This window comes from Beta vulgaris, chromosome 1, assembly GCF_026745355.1.
Source record: "Beta vulgaris subsp. vulgaris cultivar EL10 chromosome 1, EL10.2, whole genome shotgun sequence".
Lineage (NCBI taxonomy): Eukaryota > Viridiplantae > Streptophyta > Magnoliopsida > Caryophyllales > Amaranthaceae > Beta > Beta vulgaris.
The window spans coordinates 41596623-41614388 of record NC_079202.1 but is presented as its reverse complement, the minus strand read 5'-3'; the positions used below and the strand labels follow the sequence as shown (position 1 = coordinate 41614388).

The following is a 17766-nucleotide window of genomic DNA, read 5'->3' as shown; positions in this document are numbered from 1 at the left end:
ACAAAAAGAACAAGTACAGAAAAAAAACAACTGATTTCTAGCAAGCAAAGCTTTAGTTAATATTCAAAAGTCAAGCATAGTAAATCCTAGTTCCCTCTGTCTTCTCTCTTCCCCTCGCTAGCATATACACGTTCCACATGTATGTTTGGGTAGAGCAATGAGAGGTTGGAAAGGGTTTAAGCCAGAGAGAGGGTGAAAGCTGGGATGGGATTCTAAAAATGATTTATGCAACAAGAATTGTTCTATTATCAGCTTCCACTAAATTAAATCCGAGCATAAGCGTAAAGTCAGAAGCAAATATACATAATTCTTGAATAAAATTCAAAGCAGTATAGTCAGAGTGCAACTGCACAAAAATTTACTATCAAAAGGTATGAACTTGCACAGGTAATAAACGCAGTTACCTGATCCCTCTGAAGGAAATTCAATTTGATCTTATACAAGTTCACATATTTCCGAAGATGATATCTGAGATATATAAATAAGTTACTCAGCATAATAAGAACTCAAGTATAATGTAAAAGAAAAAGAAATGTACATGTTCACAAGAAATAAAAGTTATTGTGAAGCCCAAAAAAAAGAAAAGAACAGCATCAAACAATCTCTATATATTATTGAAACGCACGGGGAATTATTGCACACCGCCACGTGTCACCCCACCTCATACTTTGATGTGGTGCCGCTTTGTCTCCAACATGGCACTCTTTAGAAAATGATCAAAAAGTTTGCATAAGAGAACTCATACCCATGACTTCTTTCTTTGTAATGTCATGATTTTACCACTAAACTATAACTTGTGCTTGTGACAATAATGTCAATCCTAAACTATACTATACATGTTTTTTATCTTATTTAATTCTCCGTGGATCACCCGGGCCAACAACTAGTTACAACTCAAAACATGACCATATAATAGGAAAAAAATATGAACGGCAGAAGCTCAGAAGACATAAAAGTTAGATTAGGTCACCCTACCAACAGATACAGATTCATGCAATTGGAGGCATATTCATTGGGTCCAATACTCAGGCATGAGCAGCAGAAACATACTATAACCTTATATTATATTAGATGAAAAATTGCACCAAGATGCTTCTGCAGAATGGCAGAAGCTCAGAAGACATAAAAGTTAGATTAGGGCACCCTACCGACACATAAAAATCATGCAAATGGAGGCATATTCAATGGGTCCCCAGTACTCAGGCGTGAGCAGCTGGAACATGCTATAACATTATACTACATGAAAAATTGCACCAAGATGCTTCAAATGCAGAATCAACAAGAGCGAGCAGTTATCATGGAAGTCTCAAAATTTTCAAAAATCCTCTGCTAATTTTCAAAATAGGGCCAAAATAGAATGAGAAAAGTTGCAATTATGAAATAGTTCGTCCCCTCAATACCACATCTGAGGGAGTTATGGAATATCATATTTCCTGTTTGTGTTGGAAGTTCAAGATTTTGCAGCTTAACTATTAGAACTCTCCAATGCTCTAACTTTGACAACTTCTCTTTATCATTATATGTCTCAAAAAACTATAAAACATGCACTGATGAGTACTTTTTTCAATTAATCTGAAACAGTACATTTCTATGATGCTCAGACTCGGAAATCCACCTCGGGTATGAATCAGAGAGTCAGGAATGGGGAAAATTTAAAAATCAAGGACATTAAGAGGTGTCTAAATTACAGATAGGGACTCGGCACATTGCAATTTTAATCTTTTTATCAATCTATAGTTTATAAGTATTTTAAATTCTTCTGTTTCTACTTTCTCTCAAAAAGAAAAAAATAAAGAAAATGAATTAAAGAAATATTACAAGAGGTTAAAAATACTTAAGAGCTTTCACAATTGAGCCTTATGTTGGGAAATAAAAAAAAATTATGAGGGAAAAGAAGAGGGTAATAAAAGATTACACGGGAAATAGATGCATATATCAAAAAGGACAAATCCGAACAGGAATATTAGAAAAGGGGCCACAACATCAAAAAGTTAGAGTATGCCATACTGATTAGTTATTACTTCACCACGTGACATTAGCCCGCTCAGTTCTCAGTCTATTCATTGGAGGGAGAAAAGAAAAGAACAGATGTCCTGTCACCCATAAAGAAAAGAAGAGACGAGAAGAGAAAAGGAGCATTTGGCTGCCCAATTAGAAACATCACGCAGCCGTTGCCAGAGAAGGTGGCTGCAGAACTATTGCTGCTTGAAAAATGTACCAAGTCACCATAACAAACTGAATAAAAGCCCTAATGCCTTGTTTCGATGGATCTGAACTTCAATTGCAGATCTAAGGCTTGTCATAACCTACCAAATCCATGTTCTTACTTTCATATCCGACCCCTATTCCGTACTATCCGCACCAGGGTCTGACCATTTTACCATGGGAAGGCTGGTTCAAGGATGAGTATGAGCATCGAAAGTATTTTTCACCCAAACATCCATATATTTTAAACAAATATGTGGTCAGCTTGAAGGAACTTTGACCTGAAAAGGCAAGACTCCAGTTTGTTCCAAAATATTCATTGAAACGAGAATGATATAAGCTCACTCCTCCACAAGAATGGTAACCACCAATGAAAAGCTGTTGGGAATCCATTTCCACATGTTGCACTACCATCTATATTGATTGAGATAGACTATAGAACTATTGCTAAAACTAAGCCAGTCCTCATCCTAAAAAGGCATCGCAAGCATACTCTGAATATGTTTGGGATCCATAATCCATCAATATCTAACTCCAAAGACATCAGAAGCATAGTACCTGAGTATGTCTAAGATTCATGATTCAGATTTCTAGGCTCTAATTAGTTAGACGAAGAATGTTTTCAACGGAAAATGAATTTCCATGAAAAGTGTTTTCCAAGGAAAACACAATCGTAAACTGGTTTTCCTTGGTTTGGTTCCTCACAATAGTGAGAGGAAAAGATAAAAATGGCCGGGAGAACATGGATGGTAGACGAGAAAAAAGGAGAACAAGAAAGAGACAGAAAAATGTGGCATACCTTTCCTTCGAAAGGAATACGTTTCCCGTGGGAGGACTGTTTTCTACCCTTGGTAAAACTAATTTCTAGCCTTCGCAGACCAAATAAAGGAAAATGGGAAAATAGCTTTTCCGAAAATGTTCTTTTTCCCAACCAGACACTCTCCTGGATATAACTAATACACATCTACAAAAACAAAATCTAAATCTAATATTTCCCAGTCAAATAAAGCACATATTAGCAGCAGTAACATGACCACACGATTAAATGCTTCAAAATTAACCACCACAATCAAATATACATCACCTTCAAAGCATACAATCTCATATGTCTTGGAGTTTGTGTGCTATAGACTGGTAGAAATAATAAAATTTTTCCATGAAACTACCCAAGTCTTGATTAATATTTGCTTTTATAATACATGTAATTAAGAATTATATTAGCACACCAAGGGAGTGACATATACAACAGGAGAGCTATGGACAAAAAGGCTCAAGCCCTCAATCCTTCATAGACCAACAGAGCTTTAAGCCTAATAATCGATCCAAAGTTCAAACGCAGGCAAAACTAAACTACACAAATTCTAAGACTAGGTAATGCCAGAAAAACAGAAGGAATTTAACATGGTCGGACATACAATCTTTGCCCAAGATATCTCCATGATGTTTTTTTCAGTTTCTTACGAACATCAGAAAGTACTGATTCTTGAGCATAGTGCCACCAAATCTTCTGCCATCCCTTCAATTTCTTTGATAATGGATAATCCCAGGGACGGTAGCGTCCGTACCTGCATCAAAAAAGCAGAGATGTAAAGTCGATGATCATCACATACAGTACCAACGCCAATTATACCTCAGCCAGGTCGGAGAAATGCCCAGAGGTGAGCATAAGCCATACTTGTAGATAGCACCACATGCATGCCGCAAGTTAACCCTCTTAAACTTGTGTCCTACAGAATCTAACTAGTCTCTGGTGTGTAAACAGTCAATAAGTGGGATGAACCAGAGCAATGTTTTATAGGAGTTCAAAAGTCTGAACAATGCCATGAGGCGGGGAACTTATAATGTCTACTAAAAATACATGACAAAGATTGCCTATGGGTGCATTATCTTCACCTTAACTTATATGAACTGAACTTATTAGACCTGATAGCCCTGAGATCACCTTATGTGTATACTTGATTAGAGCTAATCAGACATGATTAGATATCATCAGACCTAATCAGACATGAAACTAATTACTAGAACGCACCCTACATTAAACCTGGAGTTGAAATAGCCCCTAACACTAGTCGGAATATTGTACACTCTTTCAAATCAAACTGATGAGGTAACGCAGTTTGTCCTTCAGGCTTCAAAGTTCAACCTTAGGGTCGACGGGGATAATTTCAATACAAGGCCCATACATGCCAAATTCAACTTGGATAAGCTTAGAACCCAAAGAAAAACACAGTTTTATATATCATCGAAATAAGTTTTAACTAGTTTAAGGAAACAAGAAGAAGAAGCATATCCCCAATTAATACAAGACCAGTAAAATAAAGCAGAACAATGGAGCATCTGCTACAATTCAGCAAATTTAGTTAACTGTACACCACAGTAGAAGCTAAAGGAGAATTGAAACATGTTTTGGAAAGAGGAGAAGAGAAAGTGAAAGATTATGAAAGAGTTGAGCTTACTTTTCCCTCAACTGGCATGTGCAGATATAGTCTGAGAACTTCAAGATGTCCCGTAGCTGAGCAGGATTTATGGTCATGACCTGAAAAACATCACAAGGGAAGATGATATTAAGCTAAAAAGCAAACCAAACAGACAATGACTTGAAACCCAGAGAAAGCTTCATAACATGTAAGTTGTAACCAACCAGTTTTGTCAACTCAGCAGTAACAGAATATTGTGGAGCATCACGCTCAAGCTTTCCAGACTTTGACACCTTGAATAGAACAAAAAAAAGGTATCAGGGCCAAGCATAAATTCTGTATCTAGGAAAACAATTCCTATAAAGGCATTACCTTCTCAAAAGTTACAAAAGCATTTCAAAAAGTTGAGCCAGTAACAATCATTTAAAGCCCTTTAAATAGATGGTCGTTAAAAATTTGAAGTTCAAAAGAAACAACATTAGCTACAGCTGATTCAGAATAAAAAATCAGTAGACATTTCAAACTATAGCTACGCTGATCAGAATAAGATAAAAATCGTAGACATTTGCCCACCTGAAGAGAGAGATCAAAGGGCATCATTATATAGTCATTTAAATCCACATCAGTTACTGCACCTTGCCACAATTCATTTTCTTCAGCACCATTAGTTCCCATGGAACCCAGAAATCGTTCAAGGGTGCCACAGTGAATTCCCAGACCATGAATCTCCACAAATTTGTTGACCTGGCCACCTCTTGCCTTCGAAGTCAAGGGCCTGAAAACAGTAGACATACTGAAATCATACAGCATATACTACCAAATTAGGAGGCATATAGCAAGACAACAAGAAAAAAGCAGTTCATTTGACCAGTGTGAGAATGTCAAGATTAGAAAGTAACACTTTTAGAAGAGGCAAGGTCAATCTGACGAAAAGTTCGACGGCACAACATGCACAAAAGTAGCTGGATACTCGTATATGACGAACAACAAATCAGATCTCATTAATAATACAACAACCAAAGCATGTCAATGCGGTCTCGAAAAGAAAAGATACATACCAGCGTGGAGAAAATTAACAGAACTCTGTTTCATCTAGAATTAGTAGAGTTTTGCGCTGTTGTAATCACAAAATCTATTTTGTTAAGCCTTCAAATCCCTCCAATTTCAATTATTTACCTAAGGGCCAAAAAATTTCTAATCTCGAGGCGACCTGCACCTTAGCATTCTACACTTTTGACAAGAAGAATAATTTCCTGCATTGTTAATTATTGGTACAATTTTTTCTTTGAGAGAGGTCATCTTCCAAAGCAGAATAGTTCAGCTCTGACAAATGGAGTTCAACTCAAGACTACCATGACCATCAGCCGCTAAGAGCATAGCCAGTCCCCCAAACCTCTGGGAGGCAACATGCAAAAAGCTCAAAACCACAAAAATAATTTGAGAAATGATCGGTTATAACACTTCATTTAACACTAGAAGCATCAGTATGACAATATGACCACAACTACTGGCCACATATCTCTAGTTCCGCCTCTAATCCTTTTAATTTTTATTGCTAAGTGATAAGGAAATGTATTAGAAAGGCATCGAAAGGGTCTCCAACATGTGCAGAAGAAGGGCGAGGGACAAAATCAACAAACAAGCAATCTCAAAGGTACACTATGCAATAAGGAGAAAGGCATACAAGTCAATGAAAAAAAGCTAAAGAATCGTACATATTCATATGTAAAGTAAAGGAATAGCAAGATGTTCCAAAGTGAATTGCTTGGCTCCAACAACATAGAAGTGCAACTTAAAAGCTTCATTAGCACAAGGTATGCCCACAAAAAATGCCAGTTCCTCCCTTTCCATGTGAACGACCAATACCTAAGGGAACCAAAATTTTACAATTCTCTAATCCACTAACTCTTTAGCCATTAGTTGCCACCAGAACATTTTTTATCTGGTCATAGTAAAACACAGATGATCCCAGATGATGAATGTGATTGAACTCTTGAAAACAATTTGGAATGCATGGAGAAAATATTCATAAGCCAACTCAAACTACAAAAGAAACAGCAACTCTCAATCTAATATTTCTTCGCAGGGGGAAATGATTACCCAACAGAAGTTTGCTTTGCAATCACCAAGCTCGAGAATCTTGTACCAAATTGCATCTGCATCAACGACAGTTGGTAAACATTTGAAATAGTGATTTTCAACTTATATCACTTCAAAACAATTTTCGAAAGTGAAATAAAATAAAACAGTAACTACTAGAATAAAAAAGATTCAATAGTCCAAATTAGGAAAAAAAATCGAATTTGACAGAATTGAGAACTAATATAGCCTAAAACAAGATTAAAAGACAATTTTCTGAGCACAAAATTATCTAGCTTAGTTTTTTAATATCCCAATATGTTAATCTATGTTATGTTATCACAAATATCACGGAGTGTATAAATCAAATCAATGCATTGATTAACTAAAGAGGACAGCATTTTGAAGTCACCCAGAATAAAATATAATAAAAAAGTGAACAGTAACTAGGACTGGAGACGTGTCAAACAATAGCTACGACCGGAGGGCTTGAGTGAAAGACACAAAGAAATCAGCCTATTGTGTACATTGTTATCTACAACATCAAGAAAGGCCAAGTGCTATTCCAGATGTAGAAATAAAATCCAAACATACAATATCCGCGACCGCAACACATAAAACTTTGATTTTATGAAGGATCCCTTCACAGTTTTGATGGTATATTTGATTACAGATACATATCAGGTTCAATACTTCAGCACTCCAAGTCTTCTTCACCTTGCTTTGCCCTTTTAGGTTTTGTAGGAAAACACTATCAGGTTGTCCTTCCTCCTTATTTGTTTAAACTCTGAACCTAACTTATCCCAAACAAAGACAGTATCATAGGTGCCAAAAGGGATGTCCCTCTGGCCGCCTATCACGTCTATGAGGATGTGTTATTTAAAATTGGCTTCAAATTCTGCTGGAATCTAAACCTTGCCTGCCAAAGTTCCCTCCAGATTGTGTCATCTTTCCCATCTTAGTTCAACTTGTTCCTTTTTGTCTATATAATATAAAAAATTAAAAAGGAAATCCACCTAATTTACTCAGTCTTCTGTTGTTCACAACTCCAACTTATTATAATCACGAAACAATCCTAAGTTCGCATACATTATTCCCAAGATAAACCCACTTCAATAATCTTGTAGGATGAATTCTTTACTCATGGGTCTATATTGGGAAAAATGAACAGACTTGGAATTTTATGGATTTATTGAAAGAGAACTACACAAAGATACGATAATTCGCCACAAAATTTCCTAAAACAACACAAACATCATACTTTTCATCAATACCTTGAGCACCTTTCGTTTACCAAAGTTATAGAAATTTTTAAAGACACCACAAAGAACAATTATGCCTAACACATTGAATACTTTGAGGGCATATATTAAAACAATACAATATCTTGGGTACACAGTAAACCAGGTACAGCCGCCCAAAATTAAAAAAACAAAAGCAAAAAAAAGGCAATTTTTAAGTGAGCTCCAAATGTTTATAAGTGAGGAGCAGAGGCTTAAAAGTTTAAAGTGAACACTAGGTCTCTTCACTATCATTTTTATTTTGGACTTAATGTTTTTGTAAGTCTTTTCACTTTTTACTCTATTTCTTTCATTTTTTACTCATTTTTCTTCATAAAAATTCTTCTTTTTTTGGACTTAATGTTTTTGCAAGTCTTATTTTACACTATATCAACCATATTTTATTTTTTCTCTTCATTTGCAAGAATTCTATTCTTACATTTCTTTTTTAGACTTCATGTTTTTTTGTAAATCTTCACTTTATACTCTGTTCCTTTCCATTTTTTACTCTTCATTTATAAAAATTCTAATTCACTTTTATGTTCTTATTCTCATTTCTTAGTTATGACAATTCATTTTACAGAATAAATAACTCAGCTGTTAAATAAACATGTATTCCTCACTTTTAACCTCCATCTTTCACTTATAAGCATTCAGAGCTTACTTCAACAAAAATTGAAATAATTTTGAATAAATAAGTATGCATATATATAAACATTTTTCTAAATTTTTGTTCTTTTTTGTAAAATAAATATAATATATAAACATTTTTCTACAAAAAAAATTTTGCGCTAATGTACCTGCTGTGGAAACAAAATGGACTAAATATGCCAGGCACGCGTCGATTAATATTGGATGTGTCGGTTGCATCCAGAACTCAAAAAATGTCCTACATGTAATCTGAATTGATTAGAGGAAATGATTAGTCTGAACTCCAATCTGACTACGCAAAGGGGTGACGAGAAGGAATCGTGGGATTTTGAAGTTATGAATCCTACTAAGAATTTTAAGTCAACAACGAAAAACATTTTAACAAACCACCCTTAATCTTGAGACTTTTTGGAGGGCCTTTATATATATATATATATATATATATATATATATATATATATAGAAGTGAGTTCATATGAGAATGCATACTTAAATGAGAATAAATTTTACGCGTTATAACTCTTATGAAGAAGTGATGTAACTCTAATGAAAAAAGTGATGTAACTCCAAAATAAAAGAATATTAGAAAAAAAAATTCAAAATTTGAATTTTTTTTTTTGCGCTCAAAATTTTTTAGGTGGGTATAACTCTAATGAACAAGTGTTGTAACTCTAATCCAATCGTGTGGTTGAGATTCAATCTTATTTCTCATGTGATCTTGCCCCTCTATATATATATATATATATATATATATATATATATATATATATATATATATATATATATATATATATATATATATATATATATATATTGGATTTCACGCACTATAGCTCTAATGAACAAGTGATGTAACTCGAAAAAGAAAATAAAAAAAAATATTCTGAAAAAAAAAAATCTGGGCTCCAAGTTTTTTTTTTTGGGGTGTATAACTCTGATGAACAAGTGTCGTTGAGATTCATTCTCATTTCTCATGTGAGTCATTCTCATGTGATATATAGAGAGAGCGAGTTAGGATCCACTTAAAACTGACCTTAAGCTAAAAACTGGCCTTTTTGCTCATTTTGTTGATTTTTGCTTATTTTATGTTTTTTACTCATTTTACGTTTTTGCTCATTTTAGCAAACTTTCGCTCATTTTATGAAGTTTTTGCTCATTTTACAAACTTATATTCATTTTATGTTTTTTGCTCATTTTATGTTTCGTTCATTTTACAAATTTTTGCTCATATTATGTTTTTGCTCATTTTATCGTTTTGCTCATTTTAAGAAACTTTTTGCTCATTTTATGTTGCAGTTTTTAGTTTTTAGCATAAGGAGTGGTTTCATGTGATCCTATTCCTATACATACATATAAATATTATATATACATAAATACATATATAATTTATTAAAAACTACAAACCACTCCTTATGCTAAAAACTAAAAACTGCAACATAAAATGAGCAAAAAGTTTCTTAAAATGAGCAAAAGCATAATATGAGCGAAAAAAACTTAAAACGACCAAAAACTTAAATGACCAAAAGTAATATGAGCAAAAACGTTGTTAAATGAGTATAAAAATTTAAAATGAGCAGAAACGTAAAATGAGCAACACATAAAGTGATCATATATGAAATGAACAAAATCTTCTTAAATTGAGCAAAAATAAGTGGTTCTCGAGGTTATCACCATAAGGGTAGTTCTCACATGAACCTACCTTTTCTGAAGATATAATTCATTGACTATAATATATGAGAACATTTCTTATACCTCATGGCCTTATGGGAAAATATTGTGAAAATGATGACTGAATGCTATTCTAATTTTCCATCTTACGTTGTTATCTACTTCCTCTGTACCTTTTTAGTTGCAAGGTCTGACTTTTATCTAGCCACTGCAGCACTTAAACAGCTAAGTTCTCTAATCATATACAGGTAAAAATTATATAAATCTGACAGGTCTATTACAGCACTTTGACAAAATTATCACACAAAGTGTGGATGAGAAAAAACTATCAAACACTAGTAACCATTATCAGCATCAAATAGTAAAAAGAAGAGCTATGAATTAACATAAGAAACGACCAGGTATGGAAGAAAGACTGACAACAACAACAATAAAATTGCTAGCTCAAAATAAAAGCAGCAAATTAAAAGTAAGGGAAAGTAGTACCGACTGAGGATGCATTTCACAATATAATATATGGACATTCTTCATGGAGACTTGAATGCTATCAAGAATCTGTAAGAAACAAAATCGTATAATGTGAGCACTTTGACAAAATAATAGCACATAGAATACTATTAAAGAAAGAATATTTTTCACAGCAAGAACAAATTGGACTATCACCCTTCCAGTAACGTGTGAAATCAATGATTGGCCTGCTTGATTATCTGCATATACAAGTGAAAGCAATGATCATCAAGAAGGAAGAGACAGAGAGAGTGCAATAGAATGCAAGGATAGGTCAGAGGTTGATCACAGACCCATATATCTATTTATTTTTTTCTGGATTATCTACTTCTAAATTTTCATACAGCCAACTAATGATGTTAGTGACAATAATCTTGTATCCAGTCGGGAATCCAGCATTCCAGCTACAGGTAATAAGTAACTGTTAAGTTAAGCGACTTCTTTACTTAAAGTATCCAGCTTGACATCCCATCTAAATCAACCTCTTCAACGAATTGCAAAAGCCTCGAGATCATGTTCTTCCCAATCATTAAGAAATCTTAAATAAAGTCAGTCCAATGTAAGTGCTAACCAATCAGCAGTAAAACTTTTGATATGGTATCCCCTTAAACAAATCTAACAAATCAGATAAGCTTTTAGGCTTGATGCCAGCACCAAATAAAAGAACCCTTGGACCACTCTTTACCTTGAAACCAACCAAGGATATATTTAAATGGATTTTCATATGCCTACACCATGAGAAGAAGATATCTTCTTGCTCCACCATCAGAGGTTCTCACTTCCCAGCACCAGCTTGATGATGTTACTCCACAATGTCTCATCCTCATTCAAAAATTTCCAGAACAACTTTTGACTCTAGAAGAAGAAGGGTTCTCTTAATAGGGTGTTATTTCTTGTACTATATTTTGCAGACATCTCGTCCTCTGGTTGTATTTTTCTTTGTGTAAAAATATCACATACTGCTTAACCAGAAAAATGAATTTTATTGGATGAAGCGATATATGGGGATATAGGAGTTATGGGATCCAGCTCCAGTATTGTTCGGAAAAAAAAAATTGGAAAGGAACAGATGGCAGGTACAATGAAAAAGAAAGTGATAATACAGATGGCTGGGGTAGAAGTTGATCTAATGTTCATCAACTTGACTGAGAAAGCACTAGAAAAATCATGAGATGGAGCCAAGAAGGCAGATAGGCAACAGAAGGAGAAGCAGTTGCCGAGTTTACGGCAAACAGAACCCTGGAATAAATTCAGCCACAAGGAACTAGCTTATGACAGGCTAACATGAGCTGGACTCAGCACACTTTCTGTAGCAACAGTAAAGAGGAAACCCTGATCTTTGGCAACGAGGGCCAAATGTTGACCATGAGCCCGGGCCTCACTGGAAGAGCTTGACAACTTTCATGGTTTCTTTCTACATTAAGAACCTTCCAGGAGAGAAATTTATAATTTCCCAGCGAACATTGTTTTAAAATCTTTCCTCTCCGTGAAGAGACCGCATTTCTTTGAGAATTGGTTGTCTCCTGGACTAATGTAGGTTCCTTTTTCTCAGTTTAACCTACTTCTACCTTCTTGTCTAGTTCATTATTACGATAATACTAGCCTAACAACATTTGATCTGACAAAATCAAGAAACAGGGAATGTACATGATAGAGGAGAGTAAGTACATATATCTCACCACAGACACGCCTTGACAGTTTCGCCAACTCTGCAGTGGCAAGCTTTGCTTTCTTAGCAGCTAGTCCCCTTCCTTCAACAGCATCTGCGCTCCACTGCATAAACAAAGGCAAATGAGTTCTCCACATATATATATATAGCAACAGACTTGTATCAGATGCTTTCCTCCAAGGAAAACAGTTTGAGTAACACGCAGAAAAAAGCAAAACAGTTGCTAAGAAAAACAGATTACTTGTGAAATACCTCATGATCATCGCGCGGACCAGCACAAAAGAAAACATCTTCCAAAAGTATTATTATAGGGTCCCAACCCAGCTTCTTCCAAGGGATTTTTATACTTAACCTACCAACATGACCTGTCAAGCAATCCAAAAGTAGATCCCAAAGTTAGATCGGCGATGATATCCAGATCCACAAATGACAAAGCTCAAAAAATGCTTACCCAAAACAACCTTAGATGTCCAAAAAGAAAGGAAGTGAAAAGTCACAAGCAAAAATCATCAAAGAATCAACTTGCATTTGTGGGACAGATGATTGGGAGACAATAAAAGTAAAAGACATATGTACAACAAAAGTCAAGACCATATAGAACATATTACAAAGATAGGATCAAAGACAAACTATGTTCAACCTTTACAAACAGGTTCATCCCTTCCCGCCACCCCCACCCCCAACAAAACAAAAAGAATGCAAAATAATTCGGGGCATATGCCCGGGACAAGAAGTAGTTGTTGTCTAAAATCTGTTGTGAACGATATCATGTAATAATAATGGGGTTTAACTTTGAATCCTCCTTCGGGATATATACATAGTAGTTTTTATTTGTTGTAGCTAGCTTTCATTAGACTGATTGTTGGAGCATATACGAAGAAGTACAAAACATCTTAGGTTCGAGCATTGGTGGCATTTCTTTCACTCTTTATTTTGAAGGACAGTGCCTAATCATGTCTGACATGGCGCCTATCGCTTCAAATGAAGATACTACATCGTAGAATCTTGTGAAAAGCTATGCCTTTTAAATATATACCTCCATTTTTTTTACTCGCAGTGTTTCCCATTTTTGGCAATTCTTTATTACTTGCAACATTCCTATTTTTGGCAATTTATTATCTCTTTCTCTCTCCTAGCGCATCGGGTTCTTTTTGTATATCTATCTATCTCTCTCTTCGCCTTGGTCCTTGTGCAACGAGAAACATTGCAAGTAATTGAAAACTGAGGAAATATAATATAGATGCCAGAATCTAAGTCAACTTAGCATAATTGTAACCAATTACAAATTTGGGAGAACCATACGAATAACTTCGTCTTAGCTTATGAAACCAGTGTGCTCTAACCTTGAAATAGGGAAAGTAATGACCTCTTTACTCATTAATCATTATTATTCAATTTGGATGTTTGGGGAGATAATGTGCTTTCAAGATCACAGATGGGCAGCAAACAAACAGCTTTTCTTTAAAAAGAATAATTTCGTCAAAACTGAAAAAGAAGGATTACAAGGATGGGGACCATTAGTCCATCAAAATCAAGGGAGAAATAAAACAAGAATATCAACTCACCAGATAATAACAGCCATAAGAACAAAATTCTACTAGTAGTAGACTAGTAGTAGTAAAATTTATATTACCATGATAATAGTAACAAAAATTAGTGTAGATTTAACTAAAACAAATTTTACAAAGACCAAGGGGACGTTTGGTTTATGAAGGGGAAAGGGTTTGAGAAAGAGTAACAAGGAGAAAGGAAATGAAAACCCTTTGATTAAAAATGTTGTTTGGGTAGAATACTCCCTTTTCCTCTCCTCACCATTGCTCCACTATATTCTCCCCTTCTCTCGCCTCACCACTGCGGCACCACCCTATACCACCACCCCCTTCTTTCTTTTTCTTCTCCACCACCATAAAAGGTAAAATTTGAGGTTAGAAGGTCGAATTTCAACAAGTCAAACACTAAAGTTGATGGAAAAAGTAAAACTACACTCAAGTTGTTGACAACAAGTCAATTAGCTCATATTCAATCACCTCAAAAATTTTAGCATCACATGCTATTATCTGTTTGCAATTCCACGCCATTAGTATGCATCAAATTCCTTTGTTGTTAATGAATATACATATTGGATCATCGAGGAAATAGACTATGTACTACTCATAAAGATATACTCCCTTCGTCCCTAAATAAAGTGCCCATTTCTTTTGGGCACAAGTATTAATAAGAAATCATGTTTAGGACCCTAGTTGTGTTAAATCATACTAAATATAGAAGTTGGTATACTTTTTATGAATTGTCATTAAGGAGAGAGAATGTGGGCCATGTGGGGAAGTGGGTGATATTATAAAAATTGAAAGCAAAATAATATTTTAATTTGTGCACCCATACCAAATAAGGAAATGGGAAATCTATTTGGGACGGGAAAAAATGAAAAAATGGACACTCTAATTAGGGACGGAGGGAGTACATCAGAATTCACCAAAAACTACTTGCCATTAGGCTTGCTAGCACTGATGAACACCTCCACAAGATATCTACCTAAGCCAATGTCAAAATTCAGCAAAAGAGGATCCTCTAGAAGCACAAAGTTCTGTCACAGGTTTTTAAGATTCACTAGATACTCTAGAAAATCTAACTATAACAAATACAAGTCCTTTAGATTCACGGGTGGAAAAGCTAGACAGAGTCAAATATGCAATTCTTTTAAACAAAGGAGCATGTTTGTCGCTGTTGTTCCTCTTATGCTTACATAGTTTCAAGTGAACTATAAACCAAACCAATTCATCGAAATTCCATAACGTCTCACTACCCTATGTCAAATCTTCGACACTCTAACATGGATATGAACACTTTAAGGCTTCAACTAGGCCAAATGATGGAAATTTCCTCGTCACACACTTGGACAAATACATACCAGCCTCCCATACGAGAGAACCGGAGTCCAAGCAACAAAGAACCTTCATCAACTACACTTTGCCAATATTTTCTTAACAGCAAAATTTAACGCCTACACCTCAAAGCTAGCCTTCAAAACAACATTTCTCAAAATGGTACAGCTAAACACGCGAACCCGAGTTTAAAATTACCTCGCTTGAGAGCAACCGGCAACTGAAGGTAGTCAAATGCCTCAAGAATAAGTTCCACATTCTCAAACAAAACTTCCTCTGAAGTACAACAAAGAAATGAACCACTTAAAACATTATCACAATTAAAACTCCTAAGAATCATATTATATATACTAATGCAATTGTATGAAATTACCATTCCATAATGTGATTTTTAGCTGCTCTTTCTGGAAATCTTTAATGTATCGACCAAGATAACCAAGAAGGAGCTGTCGAACCAGTCCCTCAAACATTGCTTAAATTAATACTTGAATTAAATGTAACGCTCCAAAATTCCAGTTGCAAACAAGCAGTAACACATCCAATTAATCGCGGCTCTTTTTCGGAATCTCCAATCCTGAATTTTCAATCAAATTTGAGGAAAATTGAGTTTGTAATCTTAAAGTTGAATTGAAGTATTTAAATTACCTTGAAACAAACCTTTAATTTTTGGAACATTCGAGTTTCCGAGCTCGTCGAAGGGTTTCTGCCTTTCTGGAAATCTCAATTTGTACGTTATAATTGAATTTTTAACATGGAAAGTTGTAATAGATGAATTAATGGAGAGAGTTGTGAATTTGTAAGGGTTAGAGAAATTTTCCAAATGTAACTCGTCTTATTATTATTATTACTAACTAGTTTTTTTTTTTTTTTGGCTTGAGTCCATTACAATAAACAAATTTGTTATTATTTTTAAATTTCATATTTTATTTTGCTACTTTTCGTATTTTTTGTCCATTAAGAAATTGAAAAATTCATGTCACGACGTGATAAGTAAAAAAATATTGAAAGGTTTGAGTTTGGAAACAATATACCTTAAAAGGAATTGTGGTAAGAGAATATGGCATCAATATTCTCCTGTAAGTTACGTAATAAGAGTGTTAGATATGTATATACTTGTTTAAGTCTTTTTAGTTAATTATAATTATTACAAGACTTTTATCATATTTTATTTGAAACATTAGACAACAAAATCATAATGTATTGATGGTTAAGCTCTTATTTTTCATTTCAAAGGTCACGTGTTCGATACCTTACACTTACACATTTTTTTTAAGTAAGGAGTACACATAAACCAAAAACATTTGCATTAGAAATTTGAGGAGAGTGCCACGTGACACATAAACTTTTTTTTGCACGTCTTTTAATATATTTGTATAGATACTATGAGCATATTTAGCAATGAAGAGTTGAACACCCCCGTGTATCAGCAAGGGTTTTGAAAATATTAAAAACTAGCTTTGATTTGTTGCTTATTTACTTTTTACTAATTTTGTTTACATGGTTGATTTTGTGTTGTTGTGAAATGAGATTACTTCCTCCATTCTTTTTCTATTGCAACAATTAGTTGAAGATCTATTTAATATTCTAAGGTTGTTCTTAAAAATCAAACTCTACTTTTTCATCATCCAAACTCTAATATATAGTATGTAATTTTATCGATATATAGATTTTAGTTGTACAACAAAGTCTCCCTAACAAATTTTGTTGCACTACTAAATTGTTTTAGTTCGTTGAGTAAGAATGAGATTTTGAAAAAAAATATATATTTGATCCTGTAAATCAGACTTATGATCAAAGGCTATAATCACACATATATATAATTTACTACACTTATAATAATTATTATATTTATCTAAAAAAAAGACTAAATAATATCTTATAATTCATCTAAATAAATATATTTTCATGAATTGTAAAATTATATATTGTAAATGGATTCTATTTTAAAGCATATTACAAACACTTTTCAATGGTAAAAGAATTCTAACGTTTTGAATTAGGTAGCAAAAATTATATTTAATTACAAAATATAATAGTTTAGGTTATTTATTCAGGACGAAACACTAATTTCTCTCAATCCAAAACTCCTTTTATGTATTTAACAATATATAGAACTCTACTTTTTTAAAATATTTAAAATAAAATTAATGACATGACAATCCTATGCGGCGCTCTTTATTTCATAAGTTGTAGAGCTATATTGTAAATGAATCTTATTTCGAAGCATATTTCAAGCACAATCCAATGGTACAAAAGTTATATTATTTCAAATTACGTAGCAAAAGTTATATACAATTTATACAATATAATAATTTAGGTTGTTCATTCAAAACCAAACGCTAATTTTCCCTTATCTACAACTCATTATATACACTTCATCCATTTCAAATTACTCACTACACTTCTTT

The 17766-nt window shown here is 34.0% G+C and overlaps 1 protein-coding gene across 8 annotated transcripts in view; it reads right to left on the bottom strand.

Annotated features, from left to right (window-relative positions):
- The window catches only part of LOC104905906 (uncharacterized), a 58213-nt gene extending 42040 nt beyond the window's left edge, over positions 1-16173 (bottom strand). For 6 of the 8 annotated variants that reach the window (XM_010694560.4, XM_010694562.4, XM_019252267.3 and 3 more), the window contains exons 1-13: positions 16016-16173; positions 15732-15932; positions 15557-15634; positions 12729-12841; positions 12487-12580; positions 10964-11007; positions 10787-10855; positions 6723-6778; positions 5196-5397; positions 4847-4915; positions 4662-4741; positions 3621-3770; positions 405-468 (exon numbers count right to left, since the gene is read on the bottom strand). In XM_010694560.4, coding sequence (XP_010692862.1) covers positions 405-468; positions 3621-3770; positions 4662-4741; positions 4847-4915; positions 5196-5397; positions 6723-6778; positions 10787-10855; positions 10964-11007; positions 12487-12580; positions 12729-12841; positions 15557-15634; positions 15732-15828 — 1116 coding nt within the window. In that variant the 5' untranslated portion in view covers positions 15829-15932; positions 16016-16173. Of the gene's footprint in view, positions 1-404; positions 469-3620; positions 3771-4661; positions 4742-4846; positions 4916-5195; positions 5398-6722; positions 6779-8781; positions 8882-10786; positions 10856-10963; positions 11008-12475; positions 12581-12728; positions 12842-15556; positions 15635-15731; positions 15933-16015 lie in introns of those variants that run through there. The other 2 variants (XM_048643307.2, XM_019252268.2) reach the window with 2 other exon arrangements.
- Positions 16174-17766: the final 1593 nt, after the last annotated feature.